We start from the raw sequence: 26,129 nt of genomic DNA, 5'->3' as shown, positions 1-26,129 counted from the left end.
AACTAATGGGATCTATATATTTTTCTAATAAACTCAGTATTTCAGGGCCAATGAGATGATATGCTATTTTCAAATGAATGGATATAATTCCCTAAGATACTCCCCCTCCACCCCTTTTGGATTTAGTGTCACGTGGGTGGAAAGAGGACAGTAATTTCTATTGGAGAAAGTTTAGTGCTAAACATGAAAAACTGGCTACATTATGTACCTTTCCTCCTTATATTTGTACATGAGACCTAACTTTATATCCCCTTCATTTCCTTAGAAAAGGCCTTTGAGTAAGCAGTTTTTCAGTTTATCTTTAAAACAATTCAGTTCATTTTGTTGTTTTTTCTTCACTCTAGCTTCTCTTACCTTGACCAAGTCCACTCTTCATTCCACTTCTTAGAAAAGTAAAGAAATGCTTTTTTATGTTTCTTAATCTTGTAAATCGTTCTGGGTAATACTTTTTTCTTTGTACTTTCAAATTAGGCAGATCTGTGCATTGTATTTTATCTGACTTGTGCTATTAAGTTGAACATTTCCCTTGTTAATGAAATTCATCTTTTCTTTTACAAAAGTTACATATTTCAGTATTATCCACACCTACTTAAAGGGATTGGCAGTGTCTCATTGAAGTGTCCTTCAGCATTTCTAAATTTCACTGTAGTAATGCAGGTAAAATAAAACTTAAACAAATGACCAATCAGATCAACTTTTAAGCATGTCTCTAACTGGATGAGAACATTTTCAGTGTATTTAGTATATAATTTCTAAATTTCCTGCAAAGACTTTCCCTGCAGGAATTGTGACATTGCCTGTCCTTAAACTATTTGAAGAACTTTATCTTAGTGTGTAGTTCACAGCTTGTTATCTTCAAAGTCAAAATGGACATGTAACTTGAATGCCAAAAAATAATAACAAATTCAAGAAATAAAATTTGTATATTACAGTAATTTTTCAAAGTAGTGAAAATCTTAATAATCGTAAATATTTTGTCACCAGTTGACAAATATTCATTCTTATTTTCACCTAGCCTTTAAAATGTTAAAGGCTGATAGTGTTGAAAGCTGTCATAGGGCCAACTAATATAAGAAGTGTACCTATTTTTACACTTCTGTGATTTGAGCAAATTCATATAGCCTAACAAAATGTATGCAAAACATATCCTTCGGCTCTGGCTGGTTTGGCTCAGTGAATAGAACATCGGCCTGTGGACTGAAGGGTCCCAGGTTTGATTCCAGTCAAGGGCATGTGCCCAGGTTGCGGGCTCAATCCCCAGCACTGGGTGTGCAGGAGGCAGCCGATCAATGATTCTCTCTCATGATTGACGTTTCTATCTCTCCCTCTCCCTTCCTCTCTGAAATCAATAAAAATATATATTTAAAAATATAGCCCTAACCGGTTTGGCTCAGTGGATAGAGCATCGGCCTGCAGACTCCAGGGTCCCGGGTTCGATTCTGGTCAAGGGCATGTACCTTGGTTGTAGGCACATCCCCAGTGGGGAGTGAGCAGGAGGCAGCTGATCGATGTTTCTCTCTCATCGATGTTTCTAACTCTCTATCCCTCTCCCTTCCTCTCTGTAAAAAATCAATAAAAATATATATATATTAAAAAAAAAATATATATATATATATGTATATATATATATATATATATATATATATGCTTCAAAGATCTTTAATATCCCTATAATGTCATTGTTATGTCTGTCTAAATGGCAGTGCAGTAGATTTTAGCCTGTTGCCAATCCAAATGGTAGGACTTTGTAGTCTCGAATGTGGTGCAATCTGTCTTCCTCCGCATCCTGCTTTATCTGCATTTCGTAACCATGTTGAACCTATCCCTCTGACTTAATGTCGGTGTTTACTCTATCTCAGTGTTGTCAGTCCTGTTGGCATTTCAGAAATTCTCGTTAATTTTGAAGTAATTTTTATGTGGGAGGTATTTTATATACTTCCTCAAACAACAACTTTAATTCATGAATCAAATCAAATTAAGGCAAGTGCACTTCCTACAGTTTCAACCCCACTCTATTGACAAACAGAATGAGGAGGTGCCAAAACACTCCTTTATGCCTTGCTGCCCTTCCGGTCTGCCCTTGGATCACCACGCATTTCCGTCTGGAAGGTTGCATCTCCACAGTGATGTCGCATTACAGGAAGGTTTTCCTTCTTTGTTTCTCAGGCCTGGTCCTGGAGACGGGAAGGACCCTGGACACAGTGACACTTCTCAAAGGCCCTGCAGGACCGCCATGGCTTATGATGACGCCGTGAAGAAAGAAGGTATGACCCCTTAATCCGAGAAGCATTTCAAAGGGTGTGTCCTCTGCAATCCTTGCAGCCCATGGACCTAGAGACCAGGACTGGCCATCACAGCCTGGACTCCCAAGTGATGATCCAGAGCACTGTTAAGCCTCCACGTCATCCCCAGCCTGGGCCCATGGAACGAACACCAGCACAGGGTTCCAACACAGGAGTCTGAAATGTAGTGTACTGGGGCGATCCCCTGCAGCACTCGTGGTCCTTGCCAGCTCCATGTGCAGGAGTCTGGGGTAGGAATCACACACTGGACTCCCGCAGAGCAGCACAGCACGTGAATCCTTGTTCTTTGCAGCCTTACCTCTGCAAGTCGGTGTCCACCTGCCAGATCACAACTGAGAACCATGTCTGAGAATGCACGTTGGGCCTTTCCATAGCATAGAAGTATTGCTTCTTCAGGTTTGATTCTTGTATTTGCAGCCAGGTCTTCAAGAAATATTCTTGTCTCCTTGGATTTCGTGTTCCCGTGGACTTACTGAAACATTATTTTAATTTGGAAATGGAGGGACGGTTGCATTACAGATGTCATTTGGTTGTTACTTACTTGACTTTCTCATTTCCTTTTCTTCCCAAATGAACCTGTGCTTCTCAGATTGCTTCGATGGTGATCACAGCTTTGAGGACATAGGACTAGCAGCTGGCAGAAGCCAACGAGAGAAGAAACGTTCATACAAAGATTTTTTAAGGGAAGAGGAAGAAATCGCTGCTCAGGTCAGGAATTCTTCCAAGAAGAAGTTAAAGGTAAATTCTAAACATTTGAATTAGGAAAGTTTTAACTATCACATATCGTATTTCCTAATAGTTGGAGAAAGAATTTCTGTTAAAAGCTTTTAAAAAGAAAAACAAACATCTTTTGTATCTATTTTCATTATTTTCTGTTTTATTTTGTTTCCCGAAGTCAGAAATCATCGAAAAACAAGATTGGTTCCAAGCTACTTTTGCCTCATCATCTTATTCATGGGTCAATTCTTCCTCTTTAATTCCAGGATAGTGAGTTTTACTTCTTGGGGACGGACACGCACAAGAAGAAGAGGAAGCACTCCTCTGATGATTACTACTATGGAGGTAAGGATGGGAAGGGGCAGCAGGTGGGACAAACACATCACTGGTTCTTGGAGTCGGGGTAGGGGAAAGGGATCCAGATGTTGCTGACTCAGTGGCCTATTTAACAGGACAGTGGTTCTTGTTCTGAGTGCCGATAAACCAGTGTGAAGGAGGAGAGAGGTGGAGGGCTGGTATTTTGGAGGATTCAGCATAGAAGAACAGTCTTCATTTGTGATACACCAGGTACCAGGTTCCTTCTCTCCCCAATCACCCACTTATCTTGTGCCCAATGTTATCTAGCATCCCTTTTACCATAAGTCATCCTGGGCCCTCTGGCCTGCACCTACGGGTTAATTCTCAATCCAGTGGACATCTGCTCATAGACCACCTTTTCTTAGCTGTGTGATGCACATAGCTGACAAGACTAACTCTTTACTAGAATGGGTCTGTCCTGGACACAGAAACAAACAACACTCTGTCTGCAGTAAACCTGAATTGTAACCTCGTTGACCCTTGAACAACGCGGGGGTTTGGGGCGCTGACTCTCGCACAGTTCAATCCACATATAACTTTGACTTCCCAAAAACTTAACTGCTAATGGCCTATTTTTGACCGGAAGCCTTACCAATAACATAAACAGTCAACACGTATTTTGTATGTTATATGTATTACATACTTTACTTTTACAATAAAGTAAGAAAGAGAGAAGACAATGTTATTAAGGAAATCATAAGCAAGAGAAAATACATTTACAGTATTTATTGAAAAAACCTGCATATAAGTGGACCCGTGCAGTTCACACCATGTTGTTCAAGGGTCACCTGTCCTCATAATCCCACAGCTATAGGCTATTCTGTGTATGCTCTGTGGTTGCTGGTGAAGACTCAGTGAAGAAAAACAACTGTAGTGGCGAGAACTGTCTCCAGGGTCTGAGGCAGGGTCTACCAGGCCAAGAAGCACATGGGCATCCTCTCTGAATGTTAGGAATCAATTGAAGGACCTCCCCTTAAATCACTCCTGTTGGCTTCTTCCTCGTGTTAGTTGGGTGTTTGGGGGGGTGGGGGGTAGGGGGGGAGAGGGGAAACTTGTTGGAAGTTGCTTTGTCACATGGACACTACTTCTCTTGGTTATTTCTAGATATTTCGTCTTTGGAATCGTCACAGAAGAAAAAGAAAAGGTCCAGCCCGCAAGCTGCTGATACAGCTATGGACCTGCTGAAAGCTATCACTTCCCCGCTGGCCACAGGCTCCAAGTCCTCCAAGAAGACAGGGGAGAAGTCCTCTAGCTCTTGTAGCCACTCGGAGAGTAAAAAGGACCACCACAGGAAGAAAGTCAGTGGAAGCAGTGGGGAGCTGTCCCTGGAGGACGGTGGTTCCCACAAATCCAAAAAAATGAAACCGCTCTTGGTGAATACCGAGACACTGACCCTCCGTGAGCCTGACGGTTTAAAGATGAAGCTCATTCTCTCCCCAAAGGAGAAGGGAAGCAGCTCCGTGGAGGAGGAGTCTTTTCAGTACCCCTCTCAGCAAGGGGCTGCGAAAAAGTCCTCTAAGAAATCAGCTCGGGATGAGCAGGGTGCTTTACTCCTAGGACACGAGTTACAGAGCTTTCTGAAAACAGCCCGGAAGAAGCACAAGTCGTCCTCAGACCCACATTCATCTTCTGGCCCTGAAGGCTGTGGGTCTGATGCCTCCCAGTTCCCAGAACCCCACAGTGCTAATCTGGATCTGCCAGGGCTTGAGCCTATCCTAGTAGAATCAGACTCAACCTCTGGAGGGGAGCTCGAGGCTGGTGAGTTGGTGATAGATGACTCTTACCGGGAAATCAAGAAGAAAAAGAAGTCAAAGAAAAGCAAAAAGAAGAAGGACAAGGAGAAGCATAAGGAGAGACGCCATTCCAAGTCCAAGAGAAGTTCAGGCCTTTCTGGTGCAGTGGTGGGAGAGAGCACAATGACTCCTGGCCCTCCTCCCAGCATCCCCTACCCTGCAGCAGCCGCCCCTCCCCCGCCGCTTCCTGGCCTCCACACTGATGGGCATAGTGAGAAAAAAAAGAAAAAGGAGGAAAAGGATAAAGAGAGAGAAAGAGGAGAAAAGGTAAAACATTTTTTAAGGTGTGGTGGGGGTAAGAGATGAAGCAGGGTCCTGGCTTCATCTGGTTGGAGCATCGTCCTGTGCATAGAAGGGTCACTGGTTCGATACCTGGTTCGGGCGTGTACGGGAGGCAACTAACTGATCCATGTTTCTTTCTCACAATGATGTTTCTCTCTGTCTCTCTCTCTCTCTAAAATCAATTTTTAAAAAACATATCCTCAGGTGAGGATTTAAAGAGAGAGAAAGAGACAGAGAGAGAGGGGCAGGTTTGTCCTTGATAGTAGTAGGTAGATGTGGAAATAAGCAGCCGAGGTGAACCACTGGGAATGTAGCAAGGTAAATCTCTTGGAATGACACAAAGTATAAAATATTACCAATGGCTGAGTATGTCTGATACAAAACAGCAATCTTAATTATTCATGGTTTTTCTTAATGGAGTTGTTGTCCCACTGTGTCAAGCATAGGGAGGGCGGTCAGAGAAAGCTTAAAGAAGGAAAAGGGTGTCAGTGGAAGGGAAGGCATGGAGGCAGAGAGGTGTTTAGGAAGTAGCATTGCAAAACTACTGAACTCCAGTCCTGCGTTTCTAGCTGCCTGATACAGCTTTCTACCTGAATGCCTTGGGTACTTCACATCCCCAGACCTGCATCTCCTCCTTTATCTCTCTCTGTATTCCCCATTTCCTGCCACTCAACCCAAACTCAAAACTATGTGCTTCCATGGACTGTGTGGGAACTGAACTTGTTTCTTACCACCATTCCTCTGCTCATTTTCTTCTAAGCCCTCTTCCCCTTCTCACATGTTGAACCTGTGCATTCCCTTCAAGACTTAATCAAATGCCACCTCTTCTAAGACATCCCGGCCCTCCAGTCAGAATTAACTTCTTGATTGATTTGAGAGAGAGAGAGAGAGAGAGAGAGAGAGAGAGAGAGAGAGAGAGAGAGAGAGAAACATCGATTTGTTGTTCTACTTATTTATCAATTCATTGGTTGTTTCTTGTATGTGCCCTGACTGGGGATTGAACCCACAACCTTAGCATATCGGGACACTCTAACCAACTGACCGACCCAGCCGGGACCAGAATTAACTTCTGAACTCTCATAACACCTTGCTATTTCTCCCTTATTACACTTACTGCCATCTTTGTACATGTTCCATTTCCCCTGTTAAAGACTATTAGATTCTTACAGGTGTTTTAACTCGGCAGGGGCTGTTTTAGTCACCTTAATAGTGCCTTCAATTCCTTTATGTCCTTGGTAAGCATTTTGTGATATGGCAAATAAGTGACTATGTCGATGAAAACATGTATTAAAAAACGCAGGTTGGGAGCAAATGGCAGAGAGTTTTAAATTCCAAAATAAAGGATTTGGCAGTGGACACTTTGGGGTTATGAGTAGGGTGTAGATATGCTCTAAATCAGCAGTCGCCAACCTTTTGGACCTCACAGACCACCGGTTGGCGACCGCTTTTAAAGGTTTCCTTAAAACAGTGGTCGCCAACCTTTCGGACCTCACAGACCACCAGTGGTCTGCGGACCACCTGTTGGCGACCACTGCTCTAAATTATAATTTCAGAATAAAATGATAGAGCTGTACCAGGTGGTTTAGACTGAAGAGCGACTTGAGACAGACAACCCAGAAGCTTATTCTAGTCCAAAATCAGTTGTCAAAGCTGATAGAAATAAAATGGGAGACAGGTTCAGGAGCAACTGAAGGGAAAAGTGACATCTGGCCACTGGGCTTGGATCTGGGAAGCCAGAAATACAAGTGAGCATAAAGATGTCCCTTAAGGTTTTGAACCTAAGTACCTTAGAAAATAAAATTATAATCTCCTCAGTGGTAGGGAGTTATTTGTAATTTCCCCCAATTGGCCAGCAGTTGCTAGTGAAAAAGAATTATAGTCAGGGCAAAAGTCTTCTTATGAATCAGTATTTGATTGTGACTGTCCAAACCTGAAGCTGTCAGACTTTGAATGTAATAATTTATCCAACAAATATTTATGGGACACATACCATGCTTTTTAAACTTCTCTGAAGCTTTAAACAAATATCCTGTCCTGGGTTTTGTTTCAGTATAAAAAAGAACTACCTGAAAGTCCACCTAGACAGAAATGTTTCAGGAATCCTGTTCCCTCAGTCTACAGTGAGCAGAGACTGGAGAGCCAACTGTAGAAATGCTGAAGGCCTCTGTCCCCTTTCTCCCTTAGAGTCTATGACCAGGGCTGTAAGCAAAGTAGGAAGCAAGAAGACTGGCTGGTTTGGGAGAAGATAAGTTAGGATCAGAAATATAAGTCTTTGTTTTACTATAGTTGCAAATATCAAAAAATTTCTATATGTGACACGGCACCAGAGTTAAGTTAGGGTTTTTCAAAATGCTGACATGCCGAGCTCAAAAGGTTCGCCATCACTGCCCGAATAGGACCCATACAGACCGAATGAGATGATGCGTGGGGATGTGTTTAGGGCTTCAGTGTGGCAAGGTGCCATAGCAAACTCAAAGGGGCACCATTAGATATTTTAAATACATTAAATTTTCTAAAGAAACAGCAGTACTTGACATCTGTCAGAAACCTTGGGAATTACTAGCTCAAAGTAATTCACAGTTTCAGTATCTTCTCATGTACATGTCTTTTACACATTAGTGGACAGGTCATAAATATTAGTTGTTAGAATCATCTCACTGGAATTTCCAGAGAGTAGTGGAAATGCGAGGCCTAGGATTCAGTAGAATGGTTGAAACTAGGGTTAGAAGTTGGGTGCTCCTGTGCAGTGAATGAAATATGTGAGTGGACCGGAGGGAATAGAGCCCGGAGCAGAATCTTACAGAACACTCACCTGAGAGCACTGGCGAAGGAAGGGGGAGCAGGTGTGTGGGAGGAAAACCAGAGAGGGGTCAGTGTCACGGAAGGGAGAAGACAGGCAGTCTCAGAGTAGACGGTCTCATGCTGGAGAGGACAAATTGTTACGTGTGGTGGGGAAAAATAGGAGCCAGATGGGCGGAGTTCAAGGGATAGTGAGCAGCGAAGGCAGCAGGGGTGGGACTCTTACTGGAGAATTTTGACTGATACACAGGAGGGAAATTGGACTATCTCCCTAGTGACAGGAAACATTTTCAGTGTTGAGTTCTATTTGGGAGGTGGGTGTTCTTGCTTGCTTGCTTGTATCTTTGTTGTTGAATCTTGCTTTCTAAGAAGGAACAGAGAAATCACATGGTAATATTTTTTTTGAGCACAGCAGTTTTTAATTAAAGGAAAAATTTCATATATACCAAGTAAGAGAAATTCTAAAACAATCAAATTTTAAGATTAAGAAGGGTATACATTTTTGGTGTCAAAAACAAGAAACGTTCCTCCCAAACATGACTTTTCTACAAAGCTAGTAGCCAGAAAAGTAGAAAAGCATGATCTTACTTTCCTGAATGTATTTCTCTTAAGTACAGAAAAGTGATTATACGTTCACTATTTACTGACATACTCAGCTGAACTCACTGGGCAGCCTTGAGCATTCCTTGTGTTACTTATCCATGATTACTCTTTAATATATAACTTCCTCTGGTGTATCTGTTTGCTCATTTGTGCTGTTTTCCATTTATTCAGGAAATACAAGTGGCTGATGTACCATAAAACATTGTTCACTGATCGTAACTAGTGAATAAAAGAGCTCACTGCAAATGTGAGCAGGGTTATTCTCTGCAAGATTCATCACATGGTAGTATCTTAATGACTCCCCTTAAAGATCATCCCATTAGAGTGGAAGTTTTTGTGTGTATATAGGAAGCACAGGACATGGTAACATTTCAAAGTTTTATTAAATCAACAAAGCCTATCCACTATCACTCAAAATAATGTTGCCACTTCAGAGAGGTGTCCTTTAATTATCTGTATGTTTCCAGAATGTCTACATTTTCTCTAAGCAAACTAAGGCTAACCAGGTGTCCTACTGCCTGGCACACCCAGGCATTGTTGCCAATTTACTAAGCTACAGTCTGAGCTATAATTAGACTTGTGATGGTTGTATATACATTCTCCATTGGTAAGACTGAAGCTGAACATCAGCAGTAAGTGGTGAAAGCTAGTAACTACCATCTATGAGTGCCTGCTATGTGCCAGGCTTTCCTAGGCATTTTACATGCATAGCAGTCCTGACTGATAGGTACCATTTGGCAGAGGGGAAAGCTGAAAAGACGTGGAGCCAGAATTTTAACATGGGTTTCTTTAACCCCAAACCTGTACTCTTTCCATTCTACCACATGCCTTTTTAAAACTTTAAGAGATGGCTACCCAGTGCCATAATACCTTTTGACAAAGCTAAAAGTAGGTTGGTTTTAGGTCAGAGGAAATCAATATAGTGTGCTGCTGTCTGAGATTAGTCCTACTAAGACGTATGTAAAGATGTTTTTAAATTAAAGAGGCAGAATATGATGAAATATGAGAGCTTGGACTCAAATTCAGCAGACTTAGATTCTTGTTCTGCTACTTTAGCCTTGTCCTCTTAAGATTGTTTCCTCACTTCAAATGAGGTTATTAAGACTAAATTAGGTGATACACGTAACACACTTAGCACAAGGCTCAGCTCAGTAAATAGTTGTTTTATAATTACTGTTGATTTCATCCTGAATTCTTCAAAAGCGTAAAATGAAAGCATCTTTTTAAAACTTTTTCAACCACCAATCACGTTAGACTAAACAAGGAAACTATGCTTTTATGGTTTTGTTTTTGTTTTGCTCTGTTTTTGCTTTTAGGAAGCAAACACTGCACTATCTCACCTATTTGGAAATAGTTAAGAACCAAAACAGGGTCTCTAAGGAGCAAAAGCAGATGTTATAAAGTGAGTTTCCTGCAGCTTCTGGGAGCACTTCAGGGGTGCTGGGGAAGGAACATCACCTAGAGATGAATCACGTGAGCCTGCTCTTTGTGGAATAGCGCTCTGGCACTCAGCTACTGCACCTACAGGGTGCTGTGAAGATCGGATGAGGTAATACAGATGAGTGCACACTGGCCTTTCATGCACAGCTGAGTCGGTCGGTCTTACTCGGTACTCAGGCATTGTGCCAGGCACTTGCCAGGTGCTGTGGACAAGCATGAGCGGGATAGTGTCAGTCTTGGGTGTAGTAAGAGAGGTTGGAAAGTGTTCCGTGTGATGGACCTCAGCAGAGACAGGTGCTGAGGGAGCATGCGGAGAGCCTGGAGGTGTTCGAGAAGGTTTCCTGGGGGAGCTGTCATCTGAGCCGAATCTTGAGGCCAAAGATGAATTAAGGAAGAAGGTAGAGCTGAGTAAGAATTAGTAAATTACAATAGTAATAGCTATATTTGTAGAGGTTTTACTCTAGTGTTCTCAGCACGACACTAAGTTTTTTAATCTATGGTATATCTGAATTTTTACAAGAACCCAATGAAGTGTCAATATTATCTCCATTTCACAGAAATAAGCCCAAAAAAGTGATATTACCTGCCCCAGGACACACACCTATTTAGTGGCAGAGTAGGAATTTGAACCCAGGTTTTTCTGATGACAGGGTCCATTCTCTTTCCACTATACAGAAAGTATTTAAATTGTAGACAGGTATATTATGAGAGATAGCAGAAGTACAGCATATATTTTAGAAAGATTTCCATTCAGAATGGTCAAAATAAAAGCTTTGGTGTGAAAACCTTACTTTGCACCCTGTCCTTTAGCCAGATCAGACTTAGGGATCTCAGTCCAGTTCATTCGCAAGAGCATCAGTTGTCATGGTTATGAGTACGGGCTCCAAAGCCAGACTGTCTGAGTTCAGATGCTGGCCCTGCCACTCCATTGATATATGACTATGGATCTCCGTTTCCTCGTGTTTAAAATGGCAGTGATGATGGCACCACCTAGTGTGGTTGTTAAAAGGCTTAATTTCCATAGATGTCTCCTACACTATTCATATTAATGAAGAGATCAGACCCTCTCATCAGCAGAAGAAAGCCAAGTTGTATTTTTAAGATTTCTAAATTATGTTTTTACTTAACCCTCAGAAAGTTTATCCTTTAAAAGACATTTTTAAACTAGAGTCATGAGAAGGCTTGAAGAGTAGTTTTTATCATATTCTCAGAGTCTAAGACCCCAAAGAGTTAATTAAGCAGGACTGTTTTATAAAGAGCATTAAGAAGTTGCTCTTTGAAAGATCTTGATACTGTGACAAATTGCTGGGGTCCAGCCCCAGCAGGTGCAGGGGTCCCCGAAGGTGTGGATGGAGTCGGCGAAGAAGGAATGACACAGAGGCAGCATTCAGTTGATCAGCATGGTTGGGGTCTCTTGCCTGGTTCTATTGCCAGGTTCTGTAGGTTCTCCAGCCAGGTTCTCCAACCAGGTTCTAGTCAGGTTCTCTTGCCAATTTCTGTAGTCAGGTTCAGTCCAGGATCTTTTGCCATGTTCTCTCACTAGGTTCTGTCTCTAGGTTCTGAGGCCAGTTTCTATCCAGGATCTTTTGCCATGTTCTCTCCAGCGAAGTTCTTCTGTCTCTAGGTTCTGTGTAGGTTCTGTGTCTAGGTTCTGTTTGTAGGTTCTGTCTGGGTTCTGTGTGGGTTCTGTGTAGGTTCTGTGTCTAGGTTTCTGTATCTAGATTCTGTGTGTAGGTTCTGTCTTCTAAGTTCTGTCTCCTGCTGTCTTGTTACATCTGTATTTATACCAGTTGATTCAATCCTATCAATCTCTATTCCAAAGGTTAAGGCGTTTCTTATCTCCATTCCAGGGAGTAAAGATTATGTAGCTTAAGCATGATTGTTCGTAGTTAAAGTGATTAATTACCCGCCTGGCACTTAGTTAAAGGGTTTTATTCCCTCCCTAACTTCAGGGGAAAATCCCTACCTGGGGAAACAACCTTTCTCTGAGAGGTGACCTTGGTTAAAACACATAGTGCCAAGAAGGTGAGCAAACATATTAAGAACAGTATGCCATATATGCCAGGTCCCTTGAAACAGCAAGGATGAACCGGCTCCCGGCAACAAATGTCATCAAACATTTAAAAGGATGTTCTGGCTGTAAAATTACAACATTGTGAGTCACAGTAAGTGGACTTGTTACAAGTTATTTGCTACAATTAATACTAATGTATCCAAGTTTTCAAAATATTAACATTTTATTAAAGGGCAGTTCATGTTATTCCAGATCCACTGTGGATCACTTGCAATACTTGCATGAGAAAGTCTGACTGGAAATAACTGGCCTTTCATTTAGACCAGGGGTGGGCAAACTTTTTGACTCGAGGGCCACAATGGGTTCTTAAACTGGACCGGAGGGAAGGAACAAAAGCATGGATGGAGTGTTTGTGTGAACTAATATAAATTCAAAGTAAACATCATTACATAAAAGGGTACGGTCTTTTTTTTTTTTAGTTTTATTCATTTCAAATGGGCCGGATTCGGCCCGCGGGCCGTAGTTTGCCCACGGCTGATTTAGAATCTCGTGGGAAGTTTTGTATGTGTAGAATCATCCATTGTTTGTGTGTTTTTAACTACTAATTTATAAAAATGTCTGTGCCCTGGGAAAATTTTAACCAGTTTAATTTGGAACTTTGGGAAAAGTTTTCAATTAGCAATAATCGCGCCTCGGATAAACCTCATTGGCTACGATACTGCCACTGCGCAAAGCTTAATTTGGAACTTTAGTGCACAGGCTGAAGTTGCATCTTGTGCAATGATTAGTTTCTAAGGTCAGCACATAAGGTGGAAGCTGTTAGTCAGAGTTTCCCTTGAAGATGCCCCAGGAAGACTCCACAGTGAAGGCCAGCAGGGTCTGAGTCCGACAGAATGCCAGCCCAATGCAGCTAGGTTTCCTATCTTCTGCACCAGGGAAGTCATTGGCATATTTGCAGGAGCCATCATTTTACTATTTTTAACGTTAGCTACTCTTGATTAGTAGTGAGTTGTACACCCTGAGAGAGACGTACAGGAACTATCTGGGGAAAGCAGATTTATCCTCTTTCACACGCCAAGGAATAGGTACTTGGAGCGGAATCACCCAGACTGGTCAGTCCAGCCCTCACGCATATTCTCATTCTCTCTCTCTCTCTCTCTTTCTCTCTCCCTCTCTCCCTCCCCCACCCCCCCACCCCCCCCTTGAATATAGAACTTGGGGAAGCTTGGTGTGTTGTGTGTGTAGTGCTGCTCCATTGTGTCTTATTAGAACACTTAAAGCATTTGGGGATGTGAAGCTGCCACAAAATTAATGAAGGAGAAGCAGCACCCAGAACTCCAACCTCCTTCAATAGGGCTGGCTTCACCAACAGAAGAGTGAAAATGGGACCTTTACTATTTAAATGAAAAGTTTAAAGTAAAGGCCGTGTTGCTGTTTTCTATGTGTGAAAAAGCTTGTATTAGCTTTTTGGATGCCACAAGTTCTATTTTGAAAAAGGCAGGGAATAGAAAAGAACTCATAGTAGATTTCTATTGTAGCATAACAAATTACCACAGACTCAGCAGTTTAAAACAGCATTTCTTTATGACCTCCCAATTCTGTAGATCAGAAGTCCAGATAGGGCTCCACTGGGCTTTGCTCAGGCTCTCGCAGACTGAGCCCGAGAGCCCTGTCCAGGCTCTCACCTGAGAGACGAGGGCCCCTTCCAAGAGTTGGCGGCTCCTTCGGGTTGCTGGCAGCGTTCAGCTTCTTGCCGTTGTGGAACTCATGGCACCTGTTTCCTCCAAGGCCAAGGCCAGCAGGAGCGTGTCTGCGCTGCATCTTGTTTCCTTCATGGGCTCACCTGACCAGGTCAGGCCCACACTGCATAATCGTAATGACTGGCTTGGATTCACTCACTGGGGACCTTAATTCCACCTGCCATCTCACGTGAAATAATCGTGGGAGTCAATATCCCATTGCAGTCACCGTCCTGCCCACACTCCAGGGGAGGGCATTAGACAGGGCTTGTAAACCAGGGGGCGGAAGTCGTGGGAGCCATCCTGGATTCCTGCCTACCACATAAATAATATTACTGAGTACCTACTGAAGTGCCCAACACTGTCCGATTCATTCCCACCTTTGAGTAAAATGGCACTTTCCAAGTTTGACCTATAGGGAGACTAAAGCTCGGGGAAATGAAGTAATTTGTGTAACTAGTAAAGAGTATGATCAGGATGCTAACTTAGATCTGTTGGCCTCCAAAACCCCACTCTCCGTTTTGCCACACTGTCTCTGACCCACCCTGCTGCTTCTCCCTCTTTTCCAATGTATTTGCTCTCCTCCAACCTCACTGTCCTGGCTGTAGGCCATCCTCACCCGCCCCTGGCACTATTGCAGCAGCCCCCCGCGTGGTCTCCCCACCTTTGCTCTTACTCCTCTCCAGGCTCTTCTCCACGGCCCTAAAGTGCAATTTGGCCATGTCACTTCCTGCTTGAAAAGCTTGACTACTTGAATCGCTTCTGTTGGTTCATACTGTAATACAAACATGTCAAAGGCTAACACGGGCCAAATAAATGAGGCATGTGGCATGTGGCCCGTGAGTTTGACATGCTTGCTATAATACATAGGTTACAAGGCATCCATCTGTGGCTCTGCTTGCAACTCTGACGTCATCTCTCACCTCTGTTTGAGGAGAGTTACCACATGTTCCCTCTGCCTAGAACACTCTTGACCTCTCTTCATCTGGCTAATTCTACCCAGTTTTCAGGCCTGGGTTAAATGTCACTTCCTCCAGAGGCTAATTAGGTGAGATGCTCCTATTACATGTTCCTGTAGCATCCAGTACTTTCCCTATAACATTGTCACATTCTATTACCAGGATATATTGATCTGTGTGTCTGATTCCCAATATCTGGCAGAAAGTGGATACTCTAATATTTATTAATAAGCTAGAGGCCTGGTGCATGGATTCGTGCACCAGTGGGGTCCCTCCGCCTGGCCTGTGCCCTCTTGTGATCCAGGACCTGTCAGGGGATGTCAAAGGCCCGGTGCACAGATTCTTTTTTTTTTCTTTTTTTTTTTTAAATATATTTTATTGATTTTTTACAGAGAGGAAGGGAGAGGGATAGAGAGTCAGAAACATCAACGAGAGAGAAACATCGATCAGCTGCCTCCTGCACATCTCCCACCGGGGATGTGCCCGCAACCCAGGTACATGCCCTTGACCGGAATCGAACCTGGGACCTTCCAGTCCGCAGGCTGACGCTCTATCTACTGAGCCAAACCGGTTTCGGCCCGGTGCACAGATTCAGTCCGATCCCCACAGGCCAGGCTGAGGGACCCCAGCGGTGCACAAATCCGTGCACCAGGCCTCTAGTATGCATATAAAATCTTTGGTTAATCTCTTCCTCTCCCCCTTTCCCTCTGAGATTCATCAGTCTGTTCCATGTTTCTATGCCTGTGTGTTGAGCATCTGCCCCCTGGTGATGAGTGCGCGTCATAGCTACCAGTCGAACAGTCACTTAGGCTTTTTTTTTTTAAAATATATACATATTTTATTAATTTTTTACAGAGAGGAAGGGAGAGGGATAGAGAGCTAGAAACATCGATCAGCTGCCTCCTGAACACCCCCCACTGGGGATGTGTCTGCAACCAAGGTACATGCCCTTGACCGGAATCGAACCCGGGACCCTTCAGTCCGCAGGCCGATGCTCTATCCACTGAGCCAAACCGGTTAGGGCCACTTGGGCTTTTATAAATATCGATGAATGGCAAAATACTTTGATAGGTAATTTTTTTGTGTTGCCTTTGAAATCTTTCCTAAAGTCTCTATCACCTGTAAGAAGAGCTCTCCACTTCTTATATGTTTTATTCAGGATCAAATAATTAGTAAAAGGGAAAGCTGGGGAAAGATGGCGGGCCTTTAAGCTCTAAAGTTAATGTGTTTTCCACTATTTTGTGCTGCTTAACTGCCTTAGAATGTGAGCTCATCCTCTTAACTACTCACCCTTCCCAGTGCAGGTACTCAGTAAATGCTAGTTTATTTTCTACATAACTGAATAAAGTCCTTTAGAAGAGTTTTAAGAGGAACCTTTTCTTTATTAAGTGGATTTGGAGCTAATATATTGGCCAGGAGCTGTGTTTAATTTTGAAAAGTTTTAATTTTATGTTATAGCCTGGGGGAATAGGGAGTATGAAAACTTTTACAGTATTATATAGTGTTTGAGAAAACATTGTTAAAACTCCATGCATGTTTAAAAGTATGACCAAATGAGCTATGAACTCTCTCAAGAACATACTCTTTCTATTGTCAATATTTAATAGTGAGATTGATTCTATAGTTGAAAAAGATGTGGTTAAGTATAGACTTCCACAAATTCTTTCATCATGTACTCCAGTAATTGGCAGGCCTATGGCTAAGCTATTTAAAAAGATTAGTTTAAAACTTTTGAAGCTGAATTTGTAACAAACATGCCACAGTTTTCATATCCAAAGAAGTGCTTGCTGTCTCCTTGAAAGCACTTACTTTGAAAGCTATCAGGAAAGTTTCTGTTCCTCAGAATGGTTTCAGAATTGCTTTTGTTCATTATTTTTTAATTTTTCAATTATTTGACATACAGTATTATATTAATTTTAGGTATTCAACATAATGATTAGACATTTGTGTAACTTAGGAAGTGATCCCCCGGATAAGTCTAGGACCTATCTGACTCCATGTGTAGTTACTACAATATTATTCACTATATGCTACATGTATTTTATATCCCATGACTGTTCTTATAACTAGCAATTTGTGCTTCTTAATCCCTTCCCTTTTTTCACCTATCCTCCAATCCCCTCCCATTTGTCACCCATCAAAAATTAGAATTCCTTTTGGAATTAAAATCAGAGCCATCACATAAGCTTTTTATTGTCATCAGTCTCTGCCAGTCTTTGGCCTTTGAGGGTAATTATTTTATGGAAACAACATTAAAAAGTAAGGTGAATAAAGTGTACACTCAGGTTAAAACAATACGCAACTCTGAAGTCAAGAAACAGGACTGTGTTGTTTGTTGGTTTGCTTTTATCATAAAATTGGACACTTAAGACAAACAAAAGTTCCCAGTAACTTTTCAAGCACCAAACATTCATCATCATAACTGCAGGACAGGAAGGACTGTGTTGGGAGCAGATGGAGGACTGATCCACATAACTCGATGCTTACAGACGAAGTTTTAAAGGAAAGCATGCTAAACACATCTCAGTTTATTGAATAAAGATTATAAAGGGATAATCTTTTCTTTTTAAATAGTAACTTCTTCTGTAAGGAAGCAACTTTCTTTCTTTCACTGCCCCAAAATGCATAGCCCAGGCTACCTAGGTGGTACTCAATTCTGGTGTTATCACTTAGTTTAGTTGTAGTCATAACTACACACAAATCACTACTTTCTGAGTTTCCCTTTTCTTGTCCTCAAATGAAAGGTTTAGACAGGTGCTACCTAATGAATCTTTTCAGGTAGGGAAACTTAACCTTTTCCCCTCTGTCTATGGATAGTTGTAAAATGGAATGCATAGGAATATGTCATCTTTTGTTTTAAATATCCCTCATTGAACTGGCTGTTTCTCGAAAACCATGCTTTGCTCTTGGAATTGTCATAATCCAGTGAAGAGCAAACATACTTCAAGTAGTACAAAGTAGTTTGTTGGAGTGAAAGAGGTTCATCCTACCTTGACTACCAAAGAATTCTCTTGTTATTTATTTACCTCACCTGAACCACAAGAATGTGAACAATGACATAATGGTAGACTACAAGTGACAGTAAAAGCAGGATCAGGAAAATTATAAGATTAGAAATCAAATGCAGAGGAACAAAAGAACATAGATTTGGCTCTTGGCTTTCACAGTTTAAAAGGAAATTATGTGGTTGTTATTTCAAAGATGAGAAAAGTGACATCCCGGGAGAGGTAAAGAATTTGTTCAGCACTCAGTTTTGAAAGAATACATAATATGAGATTGTACACAGGAAGGCTGGGGGCTTTACAAGTAATTACCGCACAGCTGCAGCAGTCTGAAACATCTAAAAAAGAGTTAGCATGTGCTTTTACCTCCTAAGCATTACTGATAGTCATCTCAGTATTGATGATAAGAAGCAGGGATTAAGTTAATGATCCTCTCTGGGAAAGCTGGTTAGTAGTTTAGTACGCTTTCCTGGATGGAAAAGGATGTTAGATTCAGAGTTACTTGTGTTCTGATCAACCCTGTTCTGTTCTCATGTGGCTCCAGCCAAAAAAGAAGAACATGTCGGCCTACCAGGTGTTCTGTAAGGAGTACCGCGTGACCATCGTGGCTGACCATCCCGGCATAGGTAAGAACATTGCTCATCTTCGTTTCCACTTTCCACGTGCACCTCGGAAGCAGGGCAGTTAATTCAGTCAGGAGGCAGCTTCTCCCCTAGTGTTACAGGAACCCAAATCTCATTTTTCCCCCCAAATCTGCAAGTCACTCTAGATTTTGTCTTAGTTCACCCCAACCATAAAAGTGATAAGCTTTTCATTTATATCTCTTAAGTTCATAAAATGGAAAGCAGTAAAATTAAATATTATGAAGCTCAGTACATAAATGTGCAGCTGCTTATTTCCAAGATTCTACAGTTGACCTTTTCCTTAAACTGCCCTTGGGTGTGCAGTTGTGAGATGACTTATACTGTCACATTTGTCTGTGTATTAGAAGTTAGTGAGGTGAGAGAAACACTGCACCACAGACCTTGGACAGGCACTTAACCTCCATAAATCTGATTTGCCTGAGATGTAAATAGTTTCCCGAATTTCTCATCACGGTGCTGGGAGGCACATGTGAAGGACCATAGCAAAGCCTGACCTTGCCGGGCAGGTGCAAGGGCAGCACACGCCTCTGGAGGATGCTTCTCAGCGGCCGCAGGGAAATTCTTCTTGGTACCGAGCTCTCAGAAATTCAGGAAAAATCTAACATCCTTCCTCAACTTCTACAGCACATATTTTCTTTAACCTAAGTTGATAAGCCCTGGATTGTGGGATCGAATTCAAAGACACCAGAAAGATGCTTAACGAACAAATCCCTAGAGAGGAGATGCGAGAGGATTTGAGTCCACCTCATGACCACCACAGGGGTCCCTTCCCTATAAAAAAGAATCAAGAAAACTGGTGGGCCCTAGTTGGTTTGGCTCAGTGGATAGAGCATCGGCCTGCGGACTGAAGGGTCCCTGGTTCGATTCTGGTCAAGAGCACATGCCCAGGTTGCAGGCCCAATCCCCAGTTGGGAGGCGTGTGGGAGGCAGCGATCAATGATTCTCTCTCATCATTGATATCTCTCTCCCTTCCTCTCTGAAATCAACAAAAATATATTTTAAAAAAGAAAACTGGTGGGGTTTGGTTTGGGTTGGTTTGGTTTTCTGAAAGAATATTGTGCTATTTGGATCTGATTTTCAGAAACTTTTCCCAGTTTTTGCTCTCATCAATCTTCTGTTTTGTTGATAGTTAAACCTTTATTTTATTGAGCTTTTTACTATTTTTTGACAGATTTTGGGGAACTTAGTAAAAAACTGGCTGAGGTGTGGAAGCAATTGCCAGAAAAGGATAAACTGGTAAGTACACTTTATTACAAACATATTGTTTTAATTGCTTGATGCCTTCTCAAATGTATGATTCTCCCATAGACCACCCAGGCAAAGAACACTGAAATAGTGAAACAATGACAAGTCAATGAAAAATGGCTTAGTAGAGGGCATTAACTCTGGTTGGTGACAGTGTACTCTGGGTAAAATTTAGCTGCACGGAGGCTGTTTTTTCTAACCTCTTCTAATTTTTTTTTTTTTTTGCAACAGTCTTACATTTGAGCCAAAAGGTGACCTAACTTGGACAGTGATTAAACTGTTAAAAGAAAAAATCCCTTTACTACAAACACCTACTAGTCAGCCCATGGTCTGAGAAGTGAGGAAAGGCATCCACTTAATAGTCACTGCAAATAATAAAACTATGGGACTATGTTTACTAGGGAGCCAGGTTCCAGGCCATCATCCTCATCACCCACTACCAGATAATGTCCCGTACTGTGAAGAAGCTAATGAGACTGTGATAACTATCATGACTGAGTCATAGTCACTTTCCAGTAGGCTGATACGAAGGCAGTCTAGGAATTAGAATTACCACCGTGCTTTAAGGTATAGCTCCTCTGGGTAAAACAACCAAAATATTTCTGACCTAGGTAGCTTATCTTTAGTTTCTATTTTTCACATCAATGTTAACCTACTATTGGTATTGCCAACTAGCAAGTTAGAAGAAATATTTAAACCACATGGACATTATACCAGCCAGATGTATACTCCATGATTTTACATTGTGATCTTAGAGATCTAAAATCAATGCTGAGATCTGACCATTAGCGTTGAGGAATGTTTGCAGTGCTCTAAGTTCGGACAGCAATCAGTGTCTGTGCCTGCCCAGTGGCCCTCCGCTTGAGAGTTAGCATCAACCCTCTGCACTGTCCCCTCTCGTTTCTTTATTTTACTCTTCCATGACTGCTTTCCCTTTTACTTTTACTTTTTGATTGATTTTATTTTGCAGATTTGGAAGCAAAAAGCTCAATATCTGCAACACAAACAAAACAAAGCAGAAGCTACAACTGTGAAAAGAAAAGCATCCAGCTCAGAAGGCTCCATGAAAGTAAAAGGTAGTGGCCACATCCCTCTCCTGCTTTGCTTTTCCCCGGAGCACTGTAAATTCTGCTGCCTCTCTGAGAAATTGGGAGAGCAGCCTACATTAGAAGCAGAGCTTGATACCCAGGTTTTATTACTGAACATTATAGGTTGAAAAGGCATTTAGAAAGCATAAATCAGAAGTCAGCAAACTTTTTCGGTAAAGGGCCAGAGAGAAAATATTTCAGGCCTTGCAGGCCCAAGTGCTTTTTCTGTGACATATTCTTTGTTTTATCTACAACCGTTTAAAAATATAAAATTATTCTTACCTCAAGACCATACAAAAACAGGTCATGGGCCAGATTAGGCCCACAGTCCATAGTTGTGCTAATACCTGGCATAGCTCCCAAACAGGGAAAATCAGGAAGGACATTTTTGTGGTGTTCAAGGCCATCGGAAGCTTGGGCTCTCTATTTCGTCTCTGTTCTCAGCTTCCTCTGCAGGAGTGCTGTCACCCCAAAAGAAGTCCCCGCCCACCACCATGCTGTTACCAGCCTCCCCGGCCAAAGCCCCTGAGACAGAGCCCATTGATGTTGCTGCTCATCTGCAGCTGCTGGGAGAGTCCCTCAGCCTCATCGGACACCGCCTGCAGGAAACAGAGGTGAGCACAGCCGTCCACAGCGTGACTCCAGTGTCGGATAGAATTTGAGTTCATCCGTTCGTTCCACATAGATGCATTGAGCAGCTGCTGTATGCTAGATTATGCCAGGTGTTTAGGATGCAGTGATAAAGAAGACATATAGTCATAGAAACATCTGGAGATTTGGAATCAAAGTTTACACTAACCCCATCCTATTGAAGCAGCGGCACAAAAAGAAATTCAAATAACCTGTACTTTCCCCCAGCTTTATTAAGATACAATTGACATATAACCCTATAACTTACTATTTTTTAAATGCAGTGGGAAAACTGAGTACAAATCCCATGGAAGTTTTGATCACTTGTAGTTCTAAGACAGTTTGAGTTTTTCTGTACATTTCCAGCAAGGTCTTCAACAGATGGATTAGGTTGTATGGAGGATTAAGAGTTCCTCTACTTTTTTCCCTCTCTCTTCCCCCCCCACCCCCCACCCCCCACCCCGTTGAATTTATTGGGAGACACCGGTTCATAAAACCATACGGGTTTTAAAATAAAATAAAAAATGAATAAATTAAATTTTTTTTAAAAAAGAGTTCCTCTATGAGAATAGGTAGCAAATAGGGAAATTGAGGTTCTTAAGCTCTTCATTACTCTGCGCTGTGATTGAATTACACAGTGCAGTGTGCCCTCGGGAGATCTTGGTCCTTTTCAGTTTCAAAATCACTTAACCTGCAAAGCTGTCATATTCCATTTCTATTACCATACTCCATTTCTAATTGTATTGCCCCCTTGGCTAACTCAGCATAGTATTTCAGTTTTCCACTGGGTTCTACTAGTGGAGCAAAGAAATCAGTCTCAGCCACTGAAGCCATTTTAAGCTGAAAAATCAGTGTAGGAATATAGAACCATTAATTTGCTTCTATGTGAAAGTTGAATTATTATTCAACAAATAAAATGCCAATGGCCACAAGATCTAAGTTCTTTGACTAGTTTAAAAAATTTAGCAGTTAGAAGTTAGAACATAGTCTACTCTAGATGTCTAGATACGGCAAAACAACTAGAGTCCTTTCATGTAGGCTGATGTCTGAATGGCTGTAGATACTCATTTAGATGTTGTATATTTTCTAAAAGGTTAGAATTTAAAATGATAGCCATATTCCAGATTTTTCTTCATATTTCCATTTAGTTTAACAAGTATTTGTTGAGGATAATGCATTACTTATAGAAAATCTGAATAGCTTCCTTATTATTTCCTACCATCAGGAAACTTCCAATTTAATTGGAAAAAGAGAACATAAATTAGCAAATCATAAGAAGCCAGCTTCTGTGAGCAGTTGCTGAATTACACATACATCATGACCAAAAAAGGGAAAGAATTTTGCAGAATCTCTAGTCTGGTTTTTTTATATAACAGTCTAATTGAGATGTAACTCACTTACCATAAATTCACATTTTAAAAAGTTAGTGGGCATTAGTATAACCACAGAATTGTGGCCCATTTCTACTACCTATTTCCAGAACATCTCCCTTATCCTTTAAAGAAGCCCCATTGCCTGTAGCAGTCTTTCCCATGTACCTTCTACTCCATTTTTTCTGAGACTTTAACATCTGCGTATATCCTCACAATTAGGATGCAGTTTTCATGTACCACTTATACTGTTATTTACTTTATATTTTTATTTAAAGAAATCTGTGCATGCTTTCACAATATCCTCAATATCATGAATGTGATATTCTTTTTTTTCTAATCGTCAAAATGGATTCTATCACTGTAATTAATGTTCACCTATATGCCACCTGAAATTACATTCTACACTTTAAGGAACATTGATTTTATAGGATTTGCTCATTTAAAGATTGAATGCCTGAGGCCTAATTGAATGCAGTGACTAGTACCAGTTTACACAACGATTTGTGACCCAGCCCAGCTTGCGTCACTTCTAACCTGTCCTCATTCCGTTGTTCTGTGCCCGCTGAGGCAGACTAGTGATGGAGAACAGAGAGAGGCGGGGAGTGAGAGGCTCTGGGAGGGGGACCTGGAAGGCTAGATAGCAGAGTTTGTCTCATGGATATGTTTGAGAGAGATTCCAAACAGGAAAACTGAGCACGTCTGTTTCTAACCTCAGGGTCTCCCACAGAAACAGGTTAAAGGAGGCCTGGTAAGACCCCCACCCCCACTTTAACCAGATCTGTTAGCTCTTTTGTATATTGGGGCCCACATACGGTTTGTGTGTGTGTGTGTTTTTAATATATTTTTATTGATTTCAGAGAGGAAGGGAGAGGGAGAGATAGAAACATCAATTAGGAGAGAGAATCATTGATTGGCTGCCTCATGCACGCCCCCTACTGGGGATCGAGCCCACAACTTGGGCATGTGCCCTGACCAGGAGTGGAACTGTAACTTCCTGGTTCATAGGTCTGCCCTCAACCACTGAGCCACTGCAGCTGGGCCAGTGAGTGTTTTGGAGCTTACTGTATGGGCAACACCAGTAGTTATTGGGAGGCTATACAAAGGAATAGGACATGGTTCCTGCCCTCAAGTTGCTTATAATCCATCAGGAGAGTCAGTATTCTATTACAGTTGTATAAAATATTATCTATAATTAACTGTGAGGCAAAAGTAGTGGAATAATATTACTAATTTGCTAATTTTCTTTGAATGGTTACTCAACCAGCTTTGGTTCAGAGTGCTTTATAGGGATTCTTTCACTTAATTCACACTGCGGCTTCCTGAGGCAGAATTTTTGTTCCTCCGATTTTACAGAAGGAAATAAACAAAACAGAGACTTAGAGGTTAATTAACTAGGTGGTGAAGCAGAGCTTGAATTTGGTCCATGCTCTTCACCCCATCCCGCACTGCCTCCCATGGAAGTGAGCGATGGGAAACACTAGGCCAGAGGGTTAGGGGAGGGAAAGTTGGTACTGGCAAGGCCTTGACACTAGGCAGTTGTATGAATGATGGTGGCTTCAATAGGAGAAGGGTCCCTTTTTCTCATTGTAGCGCAGTGAAATTGAGAAATGTCCAAAATTAAGAGGCCTAGCAGGCAGCTAGAAATGCAGTTTTGGAGTCTAAGTTGTTGGTAATAGTAATAATTACTGGTACTTTTGAGCACATATCATGAACCAGGCACCAAGCCAAGTACTTCTGTCTGTTGTCTCACTTAATCCCCTCTGTGCTGCAGAGCTGTTAGTGGTCTACTTTACGGGTACAGCCTAGGAAGCAGCTTGCCCAGTACAGAAACAGTGAGTGGACTAGCCCAGCAGGCCTGGCCGAAATCAGTCTGGGCAGGACCCTGCTCTGCAGCCTCCAAGGAGATGTAGCCTCACAGCACTCCTAGTTGAAGCGGATTATACAAGAGCTGGGCAGGGGTATTTGCAGCAAGCAGCCTTATTTCTTATCTCTGAATCACAGAGATACAGACAGCATAAATTATTTAAGATGTTAAAAGGGACTACATTTTCTTCTTTTTGAGAGTAAACAAATCAACCCAGAAAAGTGATATCAGCTATCAAAGGCCACATACTTGGAGAAGTATGTGCATGTTTATATTGCATGCTAATGTGTAGGGCTGTAGAAGTCTCACAGTTGTTGCATTTGAGCTATATTTGTGGCCTCGTAAGAAAAATATTTTTGCATGCCTGACCTCCGCAGTCTTCCCAGCCGCTCTCCAGAGTAGGGAGGGCATTTGTTACTATTCCTAAATACAGGCTTTTCCCCTACTATTCAAGACTAACCCAAAGTTGGATAGAGGGTAAGATGAGTAAGGAATATAGCAAAGAAACCTGTGATTGTATTGTAAAAGTTTTCTTTTTAAACAACTTACAGAGTTCCCAAAGCAGATACCTTCCAATTTTGCTTAGTTTCCTAGTACTGCCTAAGACTTAAAGAAAGTGAGGAAATGGCCCTAGCTGGTTTGGCTCAGTGGATAGAGCATCAGCCTGTGGACTGAAGGGTCCTAAGTTCAGTTCCATTCAAGGGCATATGCCTGGGTTGCTGGCTCAATCCCCAGTGGGGGGTGTTCAGGAGGCGGCCAATCAATGATTCTCTGTCATCATTGATGTATCTATCTCTCTTTCCCTCTCCCTTTCTCTCTGAAATCAATAAAAATATATTTTTTTTAAAAAAAAGAAAGTGAGGAAATGAACCACACGAGGAGAGAGCATCAGGAGTGGGGTTCCCGTTACAACTGATGCCCCTCTTGTGCTCTCCCTTCTAGGGCATGGTGGCTGTGTCTGGCAGTTTGTCAGTGCTTCTGGATTCCATTATCTGTGCGCTCGGCCCCTTGGCGTGTCTGACCACACAACTACCTGAACTGAATGGCTGTCCCAAACAGGTCTTGGTGAGTTTTCCTTGGAGTTTTGGAGCCAGAACCCTCGGGAGCCAGAGAGGCCCTGTCTTAAAGAGCTCCGTCAGGCACAAGTTCCTATGGTTGCCTGGCATCTAGCATATAGGCTCCCTCCACCTATGGGCCCAGGAACGTGATACTGTGTAACTCATTCAGCATGCCATGCTTTCAGTGAAACCAAACATGCCATCCCCTAAAATAGTCCT

At 42.0% G+C, this 26,129-nt stretch overlaps 1 protein-coding gene and 1 non-coding gene across 5 annotated transcripts in view; one reads left to right on the top strand and one right to left on the bottom strand.

Moving 5' to 3' along the window:
* The window catches only part of HMGXB4 (HMG-box containing 4), a 31,559-nt gene that overhangs the window by 2,824 nt on the left and 2,606 nt on the right, over positions 1-26,129 (top strand). Inside the window, exons 2-10 of one of the 4 annotated variants that reach the window (XM_059681683.1) lie at positions 2,167-2,264; positions 2,893-3,041; positions 3,287-3,365; positions 4,482-5,437; positions 18,553-18,634; positions 19,824-19,888; positions 20,868-20,973; positions 21,430-21,599; positions 25,795-25,917. In XM_059681683.1, coding sequence (XP_059537666.1) covers positions 2,234-2,264; positions 2,893-3,041; positions 3,287-3,365; positions 4,482-5,437; positions 18,553-18,634; positions 19,824-19,888; positions 20,868-20,973; positions 21,430-21,599; positions 25,795-25,917 — 1,761 coding nt within the window. In that variant the 5' untranslated portion in view covers positions 2,167-2,233. Of the gene's footprint in view, positions 1-2,166; positions 2,265-2,892; positions 3,042-3,198; positions 3,366-3,472; positions 3,588-4,481; positions 5,438-18,552; positions 18,635-19,823; positions 19,889-20,867; positions 20,974-21,429; positions 21,600-25,794; positions 25,918-26,129 lie in introns of those variants that run through there. The other 3 variants (XM_059681685.1, XM_059681684.1, XM_059681682.1) reach the window with 3 other exon arrangements.
* Positions 12,902-13,044, bottom strand: LOC132228839 (U4 spliceosomal RNA). The gene has a single exon (XR_009451452.1). It is a non-coding gene; the product is annotated as a U4 spliceosomal RNA (small nuclear RNA).

This window comes from Myotis daubentonii, chromosome 2 (genome assembly GCF_963259705.1).
Source record: "Myotis daubentonii chromosome 2, mMyoDau2.1, whole genome shotgun sequence".
In the NCBI taxonomy this organism is placed as follows: Eukaryota; Metazoa; Chordata; class Mammalia; order Chiroptera; family Vespertilionidae; genus Myotis; species Myotis daubentonii.
The sequence above is the reverse complement of the archived record's forward strand: the minus strand, read 5'-3'. Positions and strand labels throughout refer to the sequence as shown.